Source organism: Aotus nancymaae, unplaced genomic scaffold (genome assembly GCF_030222135.1).
Source record: "Aotus nancymaae isolate 86718 unplaced genomic scaffold, 86718_ANA_hifiasm-v0.15.2.pri h1tg000011l, whole genome shotgun sequence".
NCBI lineage: Eukaryota > Metazoa > Chordata > Mammalia > Primates > Aotidae > Aotus > Aotus nancymaae.
Genome location: NW_026988422.1, coordinates 56415009 through 56433777, shown reverse-complemented (window position 1 = coordinate 56433777; position 18769 = coordinate 56415009). Strand labels below are relative to the sequence as shown.

The window sequence follows — 18769 nt, the reverse complement described above, 5'->3', positions numbered from 1 at the left end:
GCCGGGCATGGTGGCACATGTCTGTAATCTCAGCTACTTGGGAGGCTGAGGCAGGAGAATCGCTTGAACCTGGGAGGTGGAGGTTGCAGTGAGCCAAGATCGTGCCATTATACTCTAGTCTGGGTAACAAGAGCGAAACTCCATCTCAAAAAAAGAGAAAAGAAAAAAAAAAAAAAAGAAAAGAAAGCAGAATGGTAGTTGCCAGAGATGGGGGCAGAGTAGGAATGGGGAGTTATCATTTAATGGGCACAGAGTTTCAGTTTTGCAAAATGAAAGAATTCTGGAAATGGATGGTAGCGGTGGTTGTAAGCACTGTTGTCTGCATGTGCTTCATGGGAAATTTTATGTTATGTGTATTTTACCACAATTAAGACATTGAAACAAAATCCCAATTTTGCTTTTTTAAAATTCTTCTAAATACTTGGGTTAAGAAATATTATTTTTAGAGACTTTCCCTCTCATTTTAAGCTGATATAATCCAATTTGAAATCTACATAGAACCAAAACAAAAAGACATCACAATATTGCTTCAGAATAAACCCTTGAGTCTCCCTTTTGCCCCTATGACCTCTGTGGCTCCTTCCCTTTCTACTTATTCTTCCCACCCTGCACTCCTTTGTGACCCTGCCACCCGACCCCAGTAAGAGGCTTGAATTTACCTGGCATAGGTTATGTTATGTGTATTTCCTTGAGGCATTTATTAGTCTGTGCCTATATTTTATTTGTTAGGCATTTGATCTCATTGATTATTTTAGTGCTTTGCATTTGATCAATTATATCGTGCTCTATTTTTGGTCTTTGAAAAGGACACTACCTTAAAATCAATATCATCAACACGTGTCCAAAAACCAGAGTCAGGAATGTAAAATTTACTGTGCTTAATCAGATTCTCAGTCCAGCAAACCAGAAAGGTCTTTCTATTTGTGTTTTAAACTCCATGAGTTGAATTATTTTGAATTCAAAATTGTTGAATTCCTTTAGTTTTCTATCAGAAAGTTATTTTTCTTTAAGTAATACGGTTTTAAAAGATTGGTGCCTGTTCCTCTATGCCTCCTTCTTCCTGCAATAGCCCTACTTTTATCGAATGTTTCCTCTGTCCTTCTAGTTTTTGTTTATGTGGAGTGTTTCTCTTCTGTTGTAATGGAAAACTGGGTATCTTTGCTGGTGGTTTGGGTTCACCTAGAGTGCCTTAGCTGGTGACTTCTGACAACAAAATGTAGCTAATAGGAGTGAGGAGGTTCTAGAAGCATGATGTCCTCTAGATTCCATGCATAAGGTTGTTCTAGAGCTACCTCCCCTCTGGAGTGGGACCTCATGCTTTTGAGAACATGGACTGTTCTCTCTTACTGGTGATTCATTCTTGAAAGCCCATGCTCTTTGTTAAAGGAGTTTCCAAGTTGCTTGGTGGATTTGGGATAGAAAATAAAACCTGGTCAAGACCTGACACTGAGTTGCATTCTGCTCGTTGGCAAGGCTCTTGGTGCTCATTGCCTTGGTCTTCATAACTGGGAGATCTTCAGTCTTCCCAGGGAGGTGGGTGTTTGACATCAGTTTCCCTCTGGGTGTGTTTCAGTTTTCCCTGGCCTCACCCCTTCACTCTCTGACTCTGGCAGGCTCGGGGACCAGTTCTACAAGGAAGCCATTGAGCATTGCCGGAGTTACAACTCCCGGCTGTGTGCAGAGCGCAGCGTGCGTCTTCCCTTCCTGGACTCACAGACTGGGGTGGCCCAGAACAACTGCTACATCTGGATGGAGAAGAGGCACCGAGGCCCAGGTGAGCTATGACACTCCTGGGACATGTGCACCTATAGGCTCCCAGTCTGGAGGGAGGAAGACCAGAGGTTGTCTGGGAATCCAGGCAGCCTGGGTGGGATTGGAGCGGGGCAAGCTGCACATGGGCCTCTGAGATACCTTAAAGAAATTCAGCTACTTTTATGCTCCTGGCAGGTGTTCCAAGGAATGCGTATGGGGCATTGAAGCCATGTGGCAGGGCTAGGGTAGGGTGGGAAGTGAAAGAGCTAAAGGCGTTTATCCCAAAGAAGGCCAGACCGAGGACATGACATCAATCTTCGTCTTTTACCTTTGGGTGTTGGTTACAAGCTGGAAATCTGCTGTTAGATCTGAGTGTGAGGCTTAGCTTTGTCACCAAATTTCTGTCCCTCAGGTTCCTCATCTGTAAAATGTGAATAATAATAGTACTTACCACATAAGATTTTGTCTGAAGTAAATGGGACGATTGATAAAAACTCATAACATGAGTTTAGCACATGCTAAGTATGTGCTTCCAAATTGCTGGCTATTGTTATTATTACTGTTATTACTACGACTGTAGGACACTAGTCTTCTAGGCCCCAAAGAACAAAGACCTTGTTATTAGGGAGACAGCTATGGGAATGTGATTTTTTGGCTCTGTCTGAATCTATTTTTTAAAAAGTTTTATTTGGAAAAATTTCACATTTATATAAAACTGAAGACAATAGTAAAACAAATTTCCATGTAACCCTGCTTCAACAATGATCAATTCAAGGTCAATCGTGTTTCATTTATATGCACTTCTCACTTTCCTCCCTGACCTCAGATTATTTTGAAGCAAATCCATGAAAGCACATGATTTCATCTGTAAATATTTTGTTGTGTATCTCTAAATGGTAAAGAACTTAAACAAACAAACCCACAATCACTATCACAGCTCAAAGAATTAGCAGTAAGACTTTGATATCATCAAATATTTGGTCAACATTCACGTTTCCCCCTGTAGTTTAAATCAGGATCCAAATGGAAGCACTACATTGCAAGTGACTGATGTGTCTTTTAACATCTCTGGGTTTCTCTCTGTCTCTGCCTGTGACTCTCTCTTTCCTTCTTGCATGTTACCTGTTGAAGATGCTGGGTTGCTTACACTGTGGGGTTTCCCAGAAGGATTTGGTGGTTGCATCCCCACAGTGTTATTCCTATGAATTGGTAGTTAGGTCTAGAGACTTACTCAGGTTCAATTTTTTTTTTTTTTTTTTTTTTTGGCAAGAACAACTCCTAAGCGGTAGTGTGTACTTTCATCAGGAGGCTCATACAGTCTGGTTACCTCTTTTACTGATGTTAGCAGCCCTGCATGATAACTGCCTAGATTCTTTATCCCATTAAGTGTTGCAAAAAGTTAATATTCAATCCAGGACTATCATTATATCTTCATTTGTTAGCTCTACAACTTCTATAAAGAAAAACATTCTCTCATTAAAATTTTAGTAATTGTGAGATACAGTTCAATTATGAAAGGCAGGATAAATGACTTTTTTCCCTTCTGTTTACCAGTTTTCAAAATAATGAGTTGGTTCTCTAGCATTCTCCAAAGATGATCAATGTAATAATAATTATTTTTTTGAATACCACCAGAAACTCACAGATGTAAACATATTTGATGTATTTTAATCCAGTGTAGCTGTTGTTCTTATGATGTGTACCTTGCCTCATCTTTGGTCTTTCAGGATTCTGGCCAGTGCTGGTGATTTGAAACAACCCCAGTAGTTTCTGATAGCCTTTTTGCCACCCTAATATTAGAATGAAATATATCAGGCTCATCTTGTATACTTCTGGCTCTCCAGGCCTGAAATCAGCTATTTCTTGAAGAAATTCTGGCTTCTTTGTGTAGGAAATGTTACTTAGAGACCACAGTCTGGTGGTGTTCATTGCTACTGGCTTGGTCATTGTTTCTAGGCCTTATCAGTGACTAGAAATAAGAAATATGATTTTTTTCCTTCCTTCCTTCCTTCCTTCCTTCCTTCCTTCCTTCCTTCCTTCCTTCCTTCCTTCCTTTCTTCCTTTCTTTCTTTCTTTCTTGAGACGGAGTTTCCCTCTTGTTGCCCAGGCTGGAATGCAATGGCGTGATCTTGGCTTACTGCAACCTCTGTCTCCCAGGTTAAAGTGATTCTCTTGCCTCAGCCTCCCGAGTAGCTGAGATTACAGGCATGCACCACCATGCCAGGCTAATTTTTGTATTTTTAGTAGAGATGGGGTTTCTCCATGTTGGTCAGGCTGGTCTCCAACTCCCAACCTCAGGTGATCCATCTACCTCAGCCTCCCAAAGTGCTGGGAATACAGGCGTGAGCCACCGTGCCCAGCTTTTCTTTTTCTTTTTAAGAGAAAGTACATTATAAAATTATGTTGATACATCCCATTTAATTCAGTTTTAAACAGTTTTTACTTTGCTTTCTTAATTCTGTATCTCCTTTCTCCTACACCAAAAAAATCCTAGAAATGTTATTGACATAATTACTTATTTGCTTTATTTGCATACACACACTTATTTGCATACACACTTATTTGCATACACACACTCACACATACACAGTATCAGAATAACAATATGACTATTAACAATAAGATTACTGAAAACGTTTAAGACATTTTCTTTTTTTGCAATTCTTTTTTGTCCTTAGGATATATTCCACTAAACATGTGCAGTCAAATTACTCTGCTTTAAGGTCACTTGAAATAATTCCTCTATGTGGTTGTGCCAGTAACTCAATACACAGTTGGATTTATTTGTTTCATTTTTCTTTCACTTATCAGCGTTTGATTTTTGAGTAGGGAAGGGGGTTTATATAATTTCTTCTTTATTAAATCAACTTTTCATCTTGAAATAATTAATAATTGCAATTGTGACTGTATTTGCAATTTGAAGTTGCAAATATAATACAGACAGGTCCCTTATCTTCTTTACCCAACTTCCTCCAAGATAAATATATCTTACAATATCAAAACCTGAAAATTGACATTGGCAAAATGTATATATGTGTAAGGTATATTGCCGAGTTAAAATGAGGAAACTGAGGCCAGTGAGAAAAAATGAGAATCCAATTTATTCAGCTCCCGGGTGAGGTTCTGTGGTCCAGGAAGGGGCCAGAGAAGTCGCAATGGGCTTCTCAGGGCGTGGAGTTTTATAAGAAGTGGAAGTAGTTGATTGGTTATTGGGAAACAAAGAGCAGACAATTTCATCGGTAAGGAGATTTGATTGATTGTTAGGGAAACAAAGAGCAGACAGTTTCATTGGTAGGCTGACTGGCTGGGGAGGTTAATGTTAAACTGCCGTTGGACAAATCTTCCGTGGGCTTTTTAAATTTTGAAAGAGTTGAGTGAGGAATGCAGGAGTGGGCGTGTGGAGCCTGCGTGGAGAAACCAGATAGGAGCAGGTGTGGGGAGCCAGCACAGAGAGATAAGTGTGTCCATTTGGCTCTTCAGCGAGGCAGCCGGCCTTACAATATGTAGCTCTATGCCATTTTATCACATGTGTAGATTTGTGTAACCACCTCTACAATCAAGATACAAAACTATTACCACCCAACACTGTCATTGTTTAAATCCATTACCCTCCCCCATTTATAATATAGTTGTTTTAAACATTTCCTTTACATACACTGAAAACCATACCATTGTTAGAATTTTTGCTTTAACCATCAAACATAATTTACAAACCATAAGAGAAGTGTTTATTGTATTTACTCATATTTTTACTCCTTCATTGTTTTCCTTCCTTCCTGACATTCCAAGATTCCTTCCTTTAGCATTTCCTTTCCGGGGTAGTACTTTCTTTAGCTGTTCTTTTAGAGTAAATCTGATGGTAACAACTTCTTAGTTTTCCTTCATTGGAGAATGTCATGATTTTGCCTTCATTCCTGGAGGATATTTTTGCTGGACATAAAATTCTGAGTTGATAATCCTTTTATTTTGGCAGTTGAAAAAGGTTTTGTTACTTCTTTCTGATGGTTAGTGGTAAGAGATCTGCTGTTATTTAAATGTTTTTTTTTTTCTCTTATAAGAAAGGTGTCATTTCTCTCTCATTGTTTTCAAGTTTTTTTTCTTTGTTTTTAGTTTCAGAAATGTGATTTTGATGCGTATTTGCATAGATTTCTTTGGGTTTATTCTGTTTGAGTTTACTGAGCTTCTTGGACCTGTAGGTTTATTTATTTATTTTTTGCCAAATTTGGGAAATTTTCAGCTGTAATTTCTTTGAATACATCTTCAGTTCCACTCTCTTTCCCCTCTCCTCCTGGGACTTAAATGACACAAATGTTAGATCTTTTGTTACAGTCCCATAAGTCCCTGAGGCTGTGTTTATTTATTTTCAAAATTCTTCTCTTTGTGGTTCAGCTTGGGTGATTTCTGTAGTTTTCTCTTGAAGTTCACTGCTTCTTTTATTCTGTCCTCTTCCTTCTGCTGTTCAGCCAATTCATTGAGAGCATTTTTATTTTTTGTTATACATTTTTTCAGTTTTCAAATTCTATTTGGTTCTTCATATTTTCTATTTCTTTGCTAAATGTGTCTTATATGTTCATAATTGCTTGTTGAAACACTTTTAATGATGGGTGCTTTAAGATCCTTGTCAGATGATTTTAACATTTTTTGTTATTTTGTTGTTGGTATCTGTGTCTTTTCTCATTTGAGATTTTCCTGGTTCTTCATATGGTGGGTGGCTTTGACTGAATCTTGGACATTTTGGCCGTTATGTTATGAGACTCTAGATATTATTTAAATCTTCTATATTAACTATAATCTTCAAGCTGTGCTAGTAGGGGAGGTGAGGCTCTTCTCATTACTGTCAGATGGGTGTGGAAATTCAGTGTCTCTACTTGGCTTCTGTTGACATCCCAGTATGACATCCTCTTTAATAGGAGAGGGACACCTTGTTGTTGCCAGGTGGAGGTGGGAGTTTAGGCTCCTCGCTAGGCCTCCACTGATATTATCCTACTTGGGAGGAGGAGAGTCTCTACTGATACCACAAGGCACCAGCTCTTCCCTTAGCCTTCTCTGACACTACCCCAGCAAAGCTATTGGGATGCCTGCTTGTCTTGCTAGGCTGCTCCTTTCCCGGTTCTCTGGCTAGAGAGAACAGGATTTTCTTGAGACTTTTTTTGGTCTTTATTTGTTGGTGTTTCTAGGTTATCAGCTTTTCCAGAATCCAGTCCAGGATATATGAGGTATAAAGGATACCCAAGATTGGGCTGGGCATGGTGGCTCATGCCTGTAATCCCAGCACTTTGGGAGGCCAAAGGAGGAGGATTGCTTGAGCCTAGGAGTTCAAAACCAGCCTGAGCAACATAGTGAGACCTCGTCTCTATAAAAATTTTAAAAATTAGCCAGGTAGGGTGATGCATGCTTGTAGTCCCAGCTACTTGGGAGGCCAAGGTGGGAGGCTCGCTTGAGTCTAGGAATTTGAGGCTGCAGTGAGCCAGGATTGCACCATTGCACTCCAGTCCAGGTGACAGAGTGAGACGTCTTGATAAATAGCTAGCTAGCCAGCTAGTTAGATAGGTGAGTGGATAGGTAGATAGAAAAAAGAATACCCAGGAGCTTACCACCCACCTTGTTGTTTCTGAGATCCCAAAGGCCCTAGCTAGTCTGACTGGTTCCCTTCATCTTTCAGTTATTTCTTATGTCTCTTCTATGAATAATGTCCAGGATATTTAGTTGTACTTAGTGGGAGGAATATAAAAATGTGTATCTATTTCATCTTTCCAGAAGCAGAAGTCCCTGAGATTGCCTTGTCATTAAAAAAGTTTAACAGCTAAAAAAAAAAAAAAAAAAAGTTTAACAGCTTTATTGAAGAATAATTACATACAATAAATTTCACATAATGTGCACAGTTTGATAAGTTTTGACATGCATTCACCTATGGAACCATTACCACGATCAAGATAATGAACATATCCATGACTTGCAAAGGTTTCTTATGTGTCTAGTAATCCATCCTTCCTGCGCTTCCCTGTGCCTCCACCCTTCTTCACTCCCTCCCCAGAGGAAGCCACTGATTTGCTTTCTGTACTGGAACCACACACCGTGTACTCCCTTTTTTAGGGGCAAGGGCATGTCTGGCTTCTTTCACTTAGCATAATTACAAATTAATACTATGTCAGTAATTCCTTTTTATGCTGAGTAGTAGTCCATTGCATGGCTCTATCACAGTTAATTTATTCATTCACCTGTTGATGGACAATTGGAATTGTTTGTTGTCTGACTATTACGAATACAACTGCTATGAACATTTGTGTACAAGTCTTTGAATGGACATATGCTTTCCTTTCTCCTAGCTAGGTTAACTACATAGGAGTAGAACACCTAGATCATAAGAGAGATAGAGGTTTAACTTTAAAGGAACTGCCAAGCTGTTTTCCAAAGTGGTTTTACCATTTTACATTCACTCCAGCAATATATGGGAGTTCCACTTCATATCCTTGCCAACATTTGGTGTGGTCAGTTTGAAAATATTTTTAGCCATTCTAACAGATATATAGTAGTATTTCATTGCAGTTTTAACTTGCATTCCTCTAGTCAATAATGATTTTGAGCATTTTTATATGTGCTTATTTGCCATCTGTAAGGGAAAACAAACTTTTCTTCTCTATACTTTTTTTTTTTTGAGCCTGAGTTTCACTCTTGTCGTCCAGGCTGGAGTGTAATGGCACAATCTCCGCTCACACAGACTCTGCCTCCCAGATTCAAGCGATTCTGCCTCAGCCCCCCAAGTAGCTGGGATTACAGACATTTGCCACCATGTCCAGCTAATTTTGTATTTTTAGTAGAGACTGGGTTTCTCCATGTTAGTCAGGCTGGTCTCGAACTCCTGACCTCAGGTGATCCGCCCCCCTTGGCCTCCCAAAGTGCTGGGATTACAGGCGTGAGCCACCGTGCCCGGCTCTTTTCTATGCTTTTACTCAGTATTTCTGTGACCAGATGTGTGGATGTCCTAATTTCATATGCCAGTTTCAAGTCCAGGTTGTCAGCTGTGCTTCTGACAAATGGGCTATAAATGGAGGTTTCCATGACTGACCCTCATGTTTGATCATTTGCTAGAACTCAGTAAAACCATTTACATACTAGACTGCCAGTTTATTACAAAGGACATGTATCTGAAACAGCCAAATGTAAGAGGTGCACAGGGCAAGGTATGGGGAAAAGGGGCATGAAGTTTCCATGCCTTTTCCAAGTGAGCCACCCTCCCAATGTTCACCAACCCAGAGCTCTCTGAATCCAGTCAATTTGGATTTTCATAGAAGCTTCATTATATAGGAAGAGTTGATTAAATCATTGGCCATTAGTGATTAGCTCAACCACTAGTGCTGCTTTTCTTCCTAGAGATCAGAGGTGGGAGGTTAGAGCTGGGGCTAAAAGTTACAGCCGCTAATCTTGTGGTTGGTTCCCCTGTTAATAATCCCCTATCCTGAGGCTATCCAGCAGGGTCATCCATTAGCTTTTAAAAAGACACATCACTTGGAGATTGGGGGGTGGGGGGCGGGTTTTAGAAACTGTATGCCAGGAAGTGGAGATTAAGACCAAAATGTATATTTCTAATTATATCACAATATGACATCATCCATGTATGTTCTTTGGTAAAGTTCAAATCTTTCATCCATTTTAAAACTGAGCTATTTGCTTGTTATTGAATTTTGATTGTTCTTTATATATTCTAGATACAGGAAGTTTATCGAACATATGCTTTGCAAATATTTTTTCCAGTCTGTGGTTTGTATTTTCATGAACTTAGCAGTCTCATTCAAAGAGCAGTTTTCAATTTTGGTGAAATCCAATTTATCAATTTATTCTTTTATGAATTGTGCTTTTGATGTTATATCTAAAAAATTACTACCTAATGCAGGGTCAGAGTTTTCTCTCTTTTTTTTTTTTTCCTAAAATTTTATAATTTTAGGTTTTACGTTTAGGTCCATGATTCATTTGGGTTAATTTTGTATATGGTACAAAGTATGGATTAGTTAATTTTCTTGCAGATGGATATTCAATTGTTTCAATATAGTTTGTTGAAAAGAGTAGCCTTTCTCCACTTAATTGCCTTGCCAAAATTAGATGTCCACACATATGTGTGTCTATTTTTGGACTCTCAATTCTGTTTTATTGACCTATTTGTCTGTCTTTACAATCTCATCACACCATCATGAATATGATAGTTTTATAATGCTTGAATCAGGTGGTGCTAGCCCTCTAAATTTGTTCTTGTTTTTCTTTGTTATTTTGATTATTCTAGGTCATTTGCTTTTTTATATAGATTTTATAATCAGTCTTCAATTTCTACAAAAAAAACTGGCTAGGATTTTGGTTGGAATTGTGTTACATCTGTAGATCCATTCAAAGAAAATTAACAGTTTTCAGTATTGAGTTTTGCAGTGCATGGATATAGCATATCTCTCAATTTATTAATATCTTCTTTAATTTTTCTCAATGATTTTTAATTTTTAGTATATAGATCTTTCACATTTTGTCAGATTTATCTCTAAGTAATTAATATTTTTGATGCTATTATAAATAAATTTTTGTAAATTTTAATTTCTGATGTTTGCTGATATACAGAAATACAATTGATTTTGTATAGTCTTCCTATATCCTGCAACCTTGATAAACTGATTAGTTCTAATAGCTTTCTATAGATTCTGTAGAATTTTCTAGGTAGTTGATTACCTGTTAGTTCACTAATAGATAATTTGAATAGTGAAGAAAACTTACTTCTTTCTTTTAATATGGATAATTTTTTTTTATTTTATTTGTCTCTTGTACTGGCTAGACTCTCCAATATAATATTAGGCAAAAGTGGTGAGATTGGACATCCTTTTGTTGTTTCTGATCTTAAGGAGAAAGCATTTTTTTTTTTTTTTGGTTATTAAGTATGACATTGGCTGTAGATTTTTTTGTAGATATTCTTTATCAGATTGAGGATACTTCCTTCTATTTCTAGTTTGAGAGATTTTTAAAAATCACAAATGGATATTTGATTTTGTCATCTGATTTTCTGCATCTATTGAGATGATCATATGGTTTTTCTTTTGTGGTTTGTTAAGATAATGAGTTACATTGATTGATTTTTGAATGTTAAACCAATATTACATTCCTAGGATAAACTCCACTTTGTTATGCTATCTTATCCTTTTAAGGTAGTGTTAGATTAATGTTGCTCAAGTTTTATTAGAGTTTTTGCATCTATGTTTATGAGAGATATTGGTCTATAGTTTTCTTGCAATGTCTGTCTGGTTTTGGTGTCAGGGTGATGCTGGCCTCATATAATGAGTTGGGAAGTATTTCTTCCTTTTTAATTTTCTGAGACTTTATCTAGAATTGGTATTATTTCTTCCATAAATATTTTATAGCATTTACCAGTGGATTCATTTGGATCTGGCAATTTCCTTGTGGTAATGTTTTTAACTATAAATTTAACTTATTTTATAGATATAGGGCTATTTAGGTTATTTATTTTATCTTGAGTAAGCTTTGGTAGTATGTGTTTTTGTTTCTTTTATCTGAGTTCTCCAAATTGGTTGCACAAAGTTGTTCATAATATTGCTGCATTATTTTCTTTTAATATATGTAGTAAATACACACACACACACACACACACACACACGCATGCACACAAATATATATATATGTAGAATCTGCGGTGGCATATTATTTCACTCATTATATTGGTAATCTGAATGTTCTTTTTTACCTCGTCATTCTGACTAGAGGTTTATCAATTTTATAGATCTTTTCAAACATAGCTTTTGATAGAATTTATTTTCTCAATTGTTTTTCTGCTCTGATCTTTATATTTCCTTCTATTTACTTTGGATTTAATTTGCTCTTCTGTTTCTTATTTCTTTTAATTTTTTAATTTTTGTGGGTGCACAGTAAGTGTATCTGTTTCTTAAGGTGTAAACAGGTCATTGATTTGAGCTATTTCTTCTTTTCTACTACAGCATTTTCTAATATAATTTCCCTGTAAGCACTACGTTAGCTTCATTTAAAAAGTTTTGATATTGAGTTTTAATTTTCACTCAGTTCAAAATATTTTCCTTTTTGGTTTCTTCTTTTACTCCTGGATTATTTAGAACTGTATTGTTTAGTTTCCAAACACTTGGGACATTTCCAAAGATGTGTCCATTATTTATTTCCAATTTAATTCCAAATGGTTAGAGAATAATTTTATGGTTTGAATCCATTTAAATTTATTGCTACTTGTTTTATGGCCCCAAATATGGTCTACCTTGGTAAATATTCTGTTTGCTCAGGAAAAGAATTGTGTTTTGCTCTTGTTGGTTGGAATGTTCCATAAATATCAATTAGGTCAAATGGGTTAATAGTGTTGCTTAAATCTTTGAAATCCATACTGATTTTCTATTTATTCTATGAATTATTGAGAGGTGGGGTATTGAAACTTATGACTGTAATTGTGGATTTGCTTATTTCTCCTTACAATTCTATTACTTTTTGTTTCATGTGTATTGAAGCTTTGTTATTAGGTACATAAACATTTAGTATTGTTATGTCCTCTTAATAAATTGATTCCTTTATCATTATAAAATAATCCTCTTAATTTCTATTAATATTATTTTCTCTGAAATTTCCTTTGTCTAATTCTAATATGACCACTCCAGCTCTCTTTTGATTAATATTAACATGAAATATCTTTTTTTATTCTTTTACTTCTTGCCTATTTGCATTTTTATATTAAAAGTAGTTTTTAAATAGGCAGCATAAAGTTGTGTTATGCTTTTTAAATGTAATCTGACAATCTGTTTTTTAATTAGGGGCATTTAGACAATTTACATTTAGTGTAATTATGTTTTCTCTCTTTTTTGTTGGTTTATTAACTACAACTCTTGTTTTGTTATTTTAGTGATTGTTTAGTGTTTATAGTGTACACCTTTAATTATAGTTAACCTTCAAGTGATATTATTCAACTTCATGAATAGTATAAGAGTTCTACAATAGTACTATGATAAACAGAGTAAGGCCCCTCCCCGACTCCAGACATCCACATTCTAATTATTGAAATCTGTGCATATGTTACCTTACATGGCAAAAGGGACTTCGAAGACATGATTAAGGATTTTGAGATGGTGAGATAATCTTGAATTATCCAGGTGGGCCTAATGTAATCACAGAGGTTCTTATAAAAGGAAGGCAGGAGGTCAGAGTCAGAGTAGATGTGATGATGGAAGCAGAAGTCAAAGTGACATAATAGAGGAACAGGCCATGCACCAAAGAATGTAGGTGGCCTCTAGAAGCTATTATAGAAAAGGCCAGCTAACAGGTTGTTTCCTAGAGTCTCTGGAAGGAATGCAAATCTGGTGACACCTCGGTTTTAGCCCACTGAGACTGATTTTGGACTTCTGACTTCTGGAATTGTAAGATAACAAATTTGTGGTATATTAAGCCTCTAAGTTTGGGGTAATTTGTTATAACAGCAATAGGAAATTACTATAAGTATACTTCTATTTTTCCCCCTACTGATCTTTGAGCAATTTTTGATATACATTTTATTTTAACGTGTGGTATAAACCACATACTACATCATCATCATGTTTTTAAAAATAGTCAATCATCTTCTAATGAGTTTAAAATAATAAGAAAAATATCTTGTATAATTATTCATATACTAAACCATTTATGATGCTCTTCATTCCTTTGGGTAGATCTAAATTTAGATCTGGTATCACCTTCCTTCTGCCTAAAGGATTTATTTTTAACATTTCTTAGAGTATAGGCCTGTTGATGATGAATTCTTTCAGCTTTTGTATATCTGAAACTATCTTTAGTTAGCCTTAGTTCTTGAAGGATATTTTAGCTGGGCATACAATTCTAGTTTGTCAAATTTTTTTTCTTGCTGTATTGTAGGGATGTTGAACCACTCTTTTCTTGCTTGCATTGCAAAGATAAGGATGTTTCTGTATATGTAACATATTTCCTTTCTCTGGTTGCTTTTAATACTTTTTCTTTGTCACTATTTTTGAGCAGTTTTGATTATGATGTGCTTTGCTATAGTTTTCTTCATGTTTCTTGTACCTGGCTTTATTGAGCTTCTTGGATCTATGGGTTTATTATTTTCATCAAACTTCAGAAATTTCCAGCCCTTATTTCTTTTTTAATTTCTTCCTTCCTTCTTTCCTTCCTTCCTTCCTTTCTTCCTTCCTTCCCTCCTTCCCTACTTCCCTTTTTCCCTTTCTTTATCTCTCTCTCTCTTTCTGTGGAGACAGGATCTTACTGTGTTGCCCAACTGCTTTCAAACTCCCGGGCTTAAGCCATCTTCCCAAGTTTTGGGATTAAAGGCATGAACCACTGCACCTGGCCTCCAACCATTATTTATACAAATATTTTTTCTTCCCTCTCCTCAATTACACATATATTAGATTGTCTGAAGTTGCCCCACAGCTCATTTATGTCATTCTTCTTCTTTTTTTCTTTTTTTCCTGTAGGTTTCATTTTGGAATAGTTTGTATTTCTGTGTTTTCAAGTTTATCAGTCTTTTCTTCTGCAATGTCTAATTTGACATTAACTCCATCTAATATGTTTTTCATCTTGCATATTGTAGTTTTCATTTCTAGAAGTTAAATTTGAGTCTTAAAAAATATATGTATCTCCTAAATTTTTACTAAGCTTGAACACATAGCCTACAAATAATAGCTGTTTTAATGTTCTTGCTACTAATGCTAATATCAGTTTCAGTACTTGGTTGGTTTCATTTGATTGATATTTTTTCTTCATTATAAGTCATATTTTCCAGCTTCTTTACATGCCTTGTAATTTTGGGTTGGGTGCCTCACATTGTGAATTTTACTTTGCTGAATGCTGTAGATATGTTTTATTCCTATAAATGTTCTTGAACATAGTTTTGGGTCATATTTAAGTTATTTGGAAACAGTTTGATGTTTTCTTTTCTTGCTTTTAAGATATGTTAGGTGGAGCCAGAGCAGTACTTAGACTAGGGCTAAGTGTTGCCTATTAGTGAGGCAAGATCTCTCTACTCTGTTCTGCTCTGCTCTGTTCCGTTCTGCTCTGCTCTGTTCCGTTCTGCTCTGCTCTGCTCTGTTCTGCTCTGCTCTGCTCTGCTCTGCTCTGCTCTGCTCTACCCAGTACCCCATGAGTCATGTGGTTTTCCATATTGGCTGGTGGAAACAGACTATTTCTGGCCCCTTGTGCACACCAGGCACTGTTACCTCTAATCTTTTTGGGCAGTTCTTTTCCCAGTCCTGCCTACTTTCCTCACAAACTTACATGGATCAATTCTAAGCTGAATACTTGAAGGGGACCCTCCGTGGATGTCCACATTCTCTGTGTATCTCTCTTTTGTCTACTGTTCTATTACCTTGGGTTCTAGTCATCGTGGTCTCCTCAGACTCCTGGCATTTTCTCTTCAACTCAAACGTGGGGAATCTGCCGGGCTCCACCTGTATTCCTCCTCCTTGTGTTCCAATCTGGAGACTCTCTGAAGGCTGTAAACTGGGACAATCATAGGGCTTATCTTGCTTGTTTTCAGTGTCTCAGTGATCACTGCCCTTCAATACCTGATGTTCATTGTTTCTGAACCGTTGCTTGATTTTTTTCTCCCTCTCTTTTGGTTTTAGGTGGGAGCTAAATTTGTCTTTATACTCCATCTTAGTCAGAAACAGATATATGCTTTATATTTTAACTTAATTTTACTTTATAATTGTGTAAAATATTTGCATCTAAAGTCAAATCTATAAAGCATGGCCTATGATGAGAAAGTCTAGCTGTATCTTCACTTTTACCCTGTTTCTTCTTCCTGTAGGCAATTTCCTCTTCTTCCTTCTCTTTTTCTTCTTGCTACTACTATTTTATTTTTTCTCTTTCTCTAGGTGAGTTTTTCTTTAGTTTTTGGCTTATACCCCCATTAAAAAACCCACGCAAACACACCACACATATATTTGTCTGAATATGTGTGTATCACCATTTGTTAAATAAATTATAGTATGTTATATACATAACAGCCATCCTTTAGTATCCACTAAGGATTGGTTCTAGGATCCCAGAAGATACTAAAATCTGTGGGTGATCAAGTCCCTTATATAAAATGGCATACTATTTGCATATAACCTATACACATCCTCCCATACTCCTTAAATCATCTCTAGATTACTTATAATACCTAATACAATGTAAATGCTATGTAAATAGATGTTATACTGTATTTAAAAAAGTTGTATTTAAATTGTTGTATTGTTATTTTCTATTCGGAGACTTGGATCCTGTTGCCTTGTTCTGAGCAGGTGTCGTCACTACCTCTTTCCTACAACTCTTGTTCCTCTCCAGTTCCTTGGCTTCTTGGTTAGCTCCCCTTCAAACCCAAGTGGATATATGGGATGCAGGATTGGGATGTAGCTGTTTGCTGTTAGAACAGCGGGTGGACAAATTGGTATAACTTATAGAAAGATAGATTTCAATTCAAAATAAGGGCATGGTGAATCTCTTTATCACAGTAAGAGTTGGCCAACAGTGGGACACTCTGTCCTGTGATGTAATAAATTTTCCATTGCAGGGGAGTTTCAGGGGCAGCTGCGGGTCCACCTCTCTGAGATCCTGTGGGGATAGCCTTTCCCTGGGGGGCTTGAACTGCCACAGTTCAGCTCTGGATGGGGAAAGAGGAAGCTACTTCAGTTCTTTTCTTCCCATTTCAATTGCTGTCCCTATTCCATATCCATCCATCTTTCCTTCCTTCCTTCCTTCCTTCCTTTTCTTTTTTTGACAGAGTCTTACTCTGTCACCCAGGTTAGAGTGCAGTGGCGTGACCTTGGCTCCTATAACCTCCATCTCCTGGGTTCAAACAATTTTCCTGCCTCAGCCTCCTGAGTAGCTGGAATTATGGGCATGTATCACCACACCAGCTAATTTTTGTATGTTTGGTAGAGATGAGGTTTCACCATGTTGGTCAGGCTGGTCTTGAACTCCTGGGCTTATGTGATCTGCTAGCCTTGGCTTATGAAAGTGCTGGGACTACAGACGTGAACCACTGTACCTGGCCACTTTTCCCTCTCTTTTCTCTCCTATTTCATCTTCTAAATTCTGCATAGCTTATGCTTTGTCTGTGAGAGATGCCCAGAACCCTTAGGATCTGCCTGCTGAACTTGTGCAATGTGCATAACCAGCTATTCAGCTGGAGTCTGCTGACCATAAAGGCAGCAAGCCTTTCAGTGCCAAATGTTTCCATGGAGCCAGTTCTCCCAGCAAGTGTGTGAGTTTCTGATTGTGTGTGTGTGCATCACATTTGTACTTGCACAGCAGCATGAGTGTTGTAACTGGAGTTGCAGCTCAAAGTAACAGAAAAGTAGTTTGCTCAGTGGGGTATGCGAACTGAGGGGCGGCGGTGGCCTTGGTTACCAGGGAGGACTGGTTTCCCCTCTTGTCTTCAGCCACTTGTTTCCCCTCCTTCATATCCCCTCCCCAGCCTTGGGATCCCTCCTCAAGGTTAATTTCCCTGACAGCAGCTGTGACTCCATCCTCCTTCCCCCACCCCCATCTGCCACACATGCGCACACATGCGTGCATGCACGCGCGCGCGCACACACACACACACACACACACACGCTTTGAGTTATGTGCCTCCTGTTCTAATGAGATAAACAACATAAGTCTCATGAGACCCTGCTCTTCCCTCTGTAAGTGGAACTCCAGGGCTGAACGTGTTGTTCCTATAAAGGAACACTGGTGCCTGTCAGCCTGGTGAGGAGGGCAAGGAAGGGGCCAAGGAGCCCCAACAGAGCTCTTGCAGCCATTTGCGTGTTGCGATGAGGTGAATTCAAAGAAGAAATAAAAAAAAAAAAAGCCAGTTTCCACCCTCATGGCTAAAGAACCAAGTGACAGCATGGTGGGTGGGCAGGCCGTGTTGCATGACCGTGGAGTCCAAGACTAGAGTCAGCTAACTAGTGATAATTAACAACTGACATTTGTCATCTTCATGGATATAGCGAGCTTTCTCTTGAATATAAGTGAATCCCCGTGACAGCCCCTAGGAGGTAGGCATCAATGTTATTAATGCCCGTATCTTACAGGTGAAGCGACAGGCTCAGAAAGGTGTTAGGATGCTTCCCAGGACTCATGTGTTCTTCCTCTGCACTGCTGACCTTCTCCAATCCAGCAGAGAAAGAATGAAACAAAAACAGCTCCTTCTAGAGATTCAAACTAGTTGCTGAAATGAACTCTCCCAGAAGAGTGGGCCTAAAGCTATAAGCAGAGTGGCCTGGGGCTTCCCTGGTACCACTGACCACCAAGCACAGTGACTGCTGTCTCAGGGAGGGTGTAGGACCTGGACAAGCGTGGACACTTTTGAACTCTTGCCTCGTAGACCTTTTGAGAGTGTGGTGGGGCCAGCTCCCTCTTACTTATCTGCGTTTGATCAGGTTGGAAGCACATGAAGCAGCCTCTGGGACACGAAGGAAAGCTAAGGCCCAGAAACTGTCATGATGGGAGAGGGGGCGCAGAGATCTCTGGCCTCAGTCCTGAGCCCTCACTTCTGGAGTCCCTCTTGGATGGTTTGGATCTGGGTGGATGAGTCCCCTGGAGCTGGGAACAGCAGGGCCAATGGTCATTCGATTCTGACATTTCTGAGTCCAGGTCAGTTCTGGTTTTTAAGAACCAGTGGTGCGGAGTGGTCAGAACCTCCAGCTTGCTCGCAATCTTGCAACCTGTGGGAGCAGCTGTGTGATTAAACATAAAGAGACCTGGATATTTTGGTTCCTTTAATGCTGGGATAATTGACTCTGTTTAGGACCCATCCTGATAAATGGGTAGAGTTGACTGGTAAAAATGAAAATGAATGAAGGAGTGTATAGCAATGAAAGTTACATAGATTTTCTCTGCAAAGGTAAAAGATTTCCTTCTTAACTTTTAAGAACCCTAAACTGAAGACAGCAGATAGGAATCAGGTGCTGATGTTTTCTGAACCCATGGTCCTAGGTGTGCGCAGTGACACTTTTGTGGGAGGCCATCTGTGTCCAAG

General features: G+C 38.2%; 1 protein-coding gene across 4 annotated transcripts in view; it reads left to right on the top strand.

Annotated features, from left to right (window-relative positions):
• Nucleotides 1-18769, top strand: part of DPF3 (double PHD fingers 3) — a 291911-nt gene that overhangs the window by 123521 nt on the left and 149621 nt on the right. For all 4 annotated transcript variants that reach the window (XR_001105013.2, XR_001105012.2, XM_012438050.2 and 1 more), the window contains exon 2: nucleotides 1614-1774. Coding sequence is in view for 2 of the 4 variants with exons in the window: in XM_012438050.2 (XP_012293473.1) it covers nucleotides 1614-1774 (161 nt within the window). In the remaining 2 variants the exon portion in view is untranslated. The remainder of the gene's footprint in view (nucleotides 1-1613; nucleotides 1775-18769) is intronic.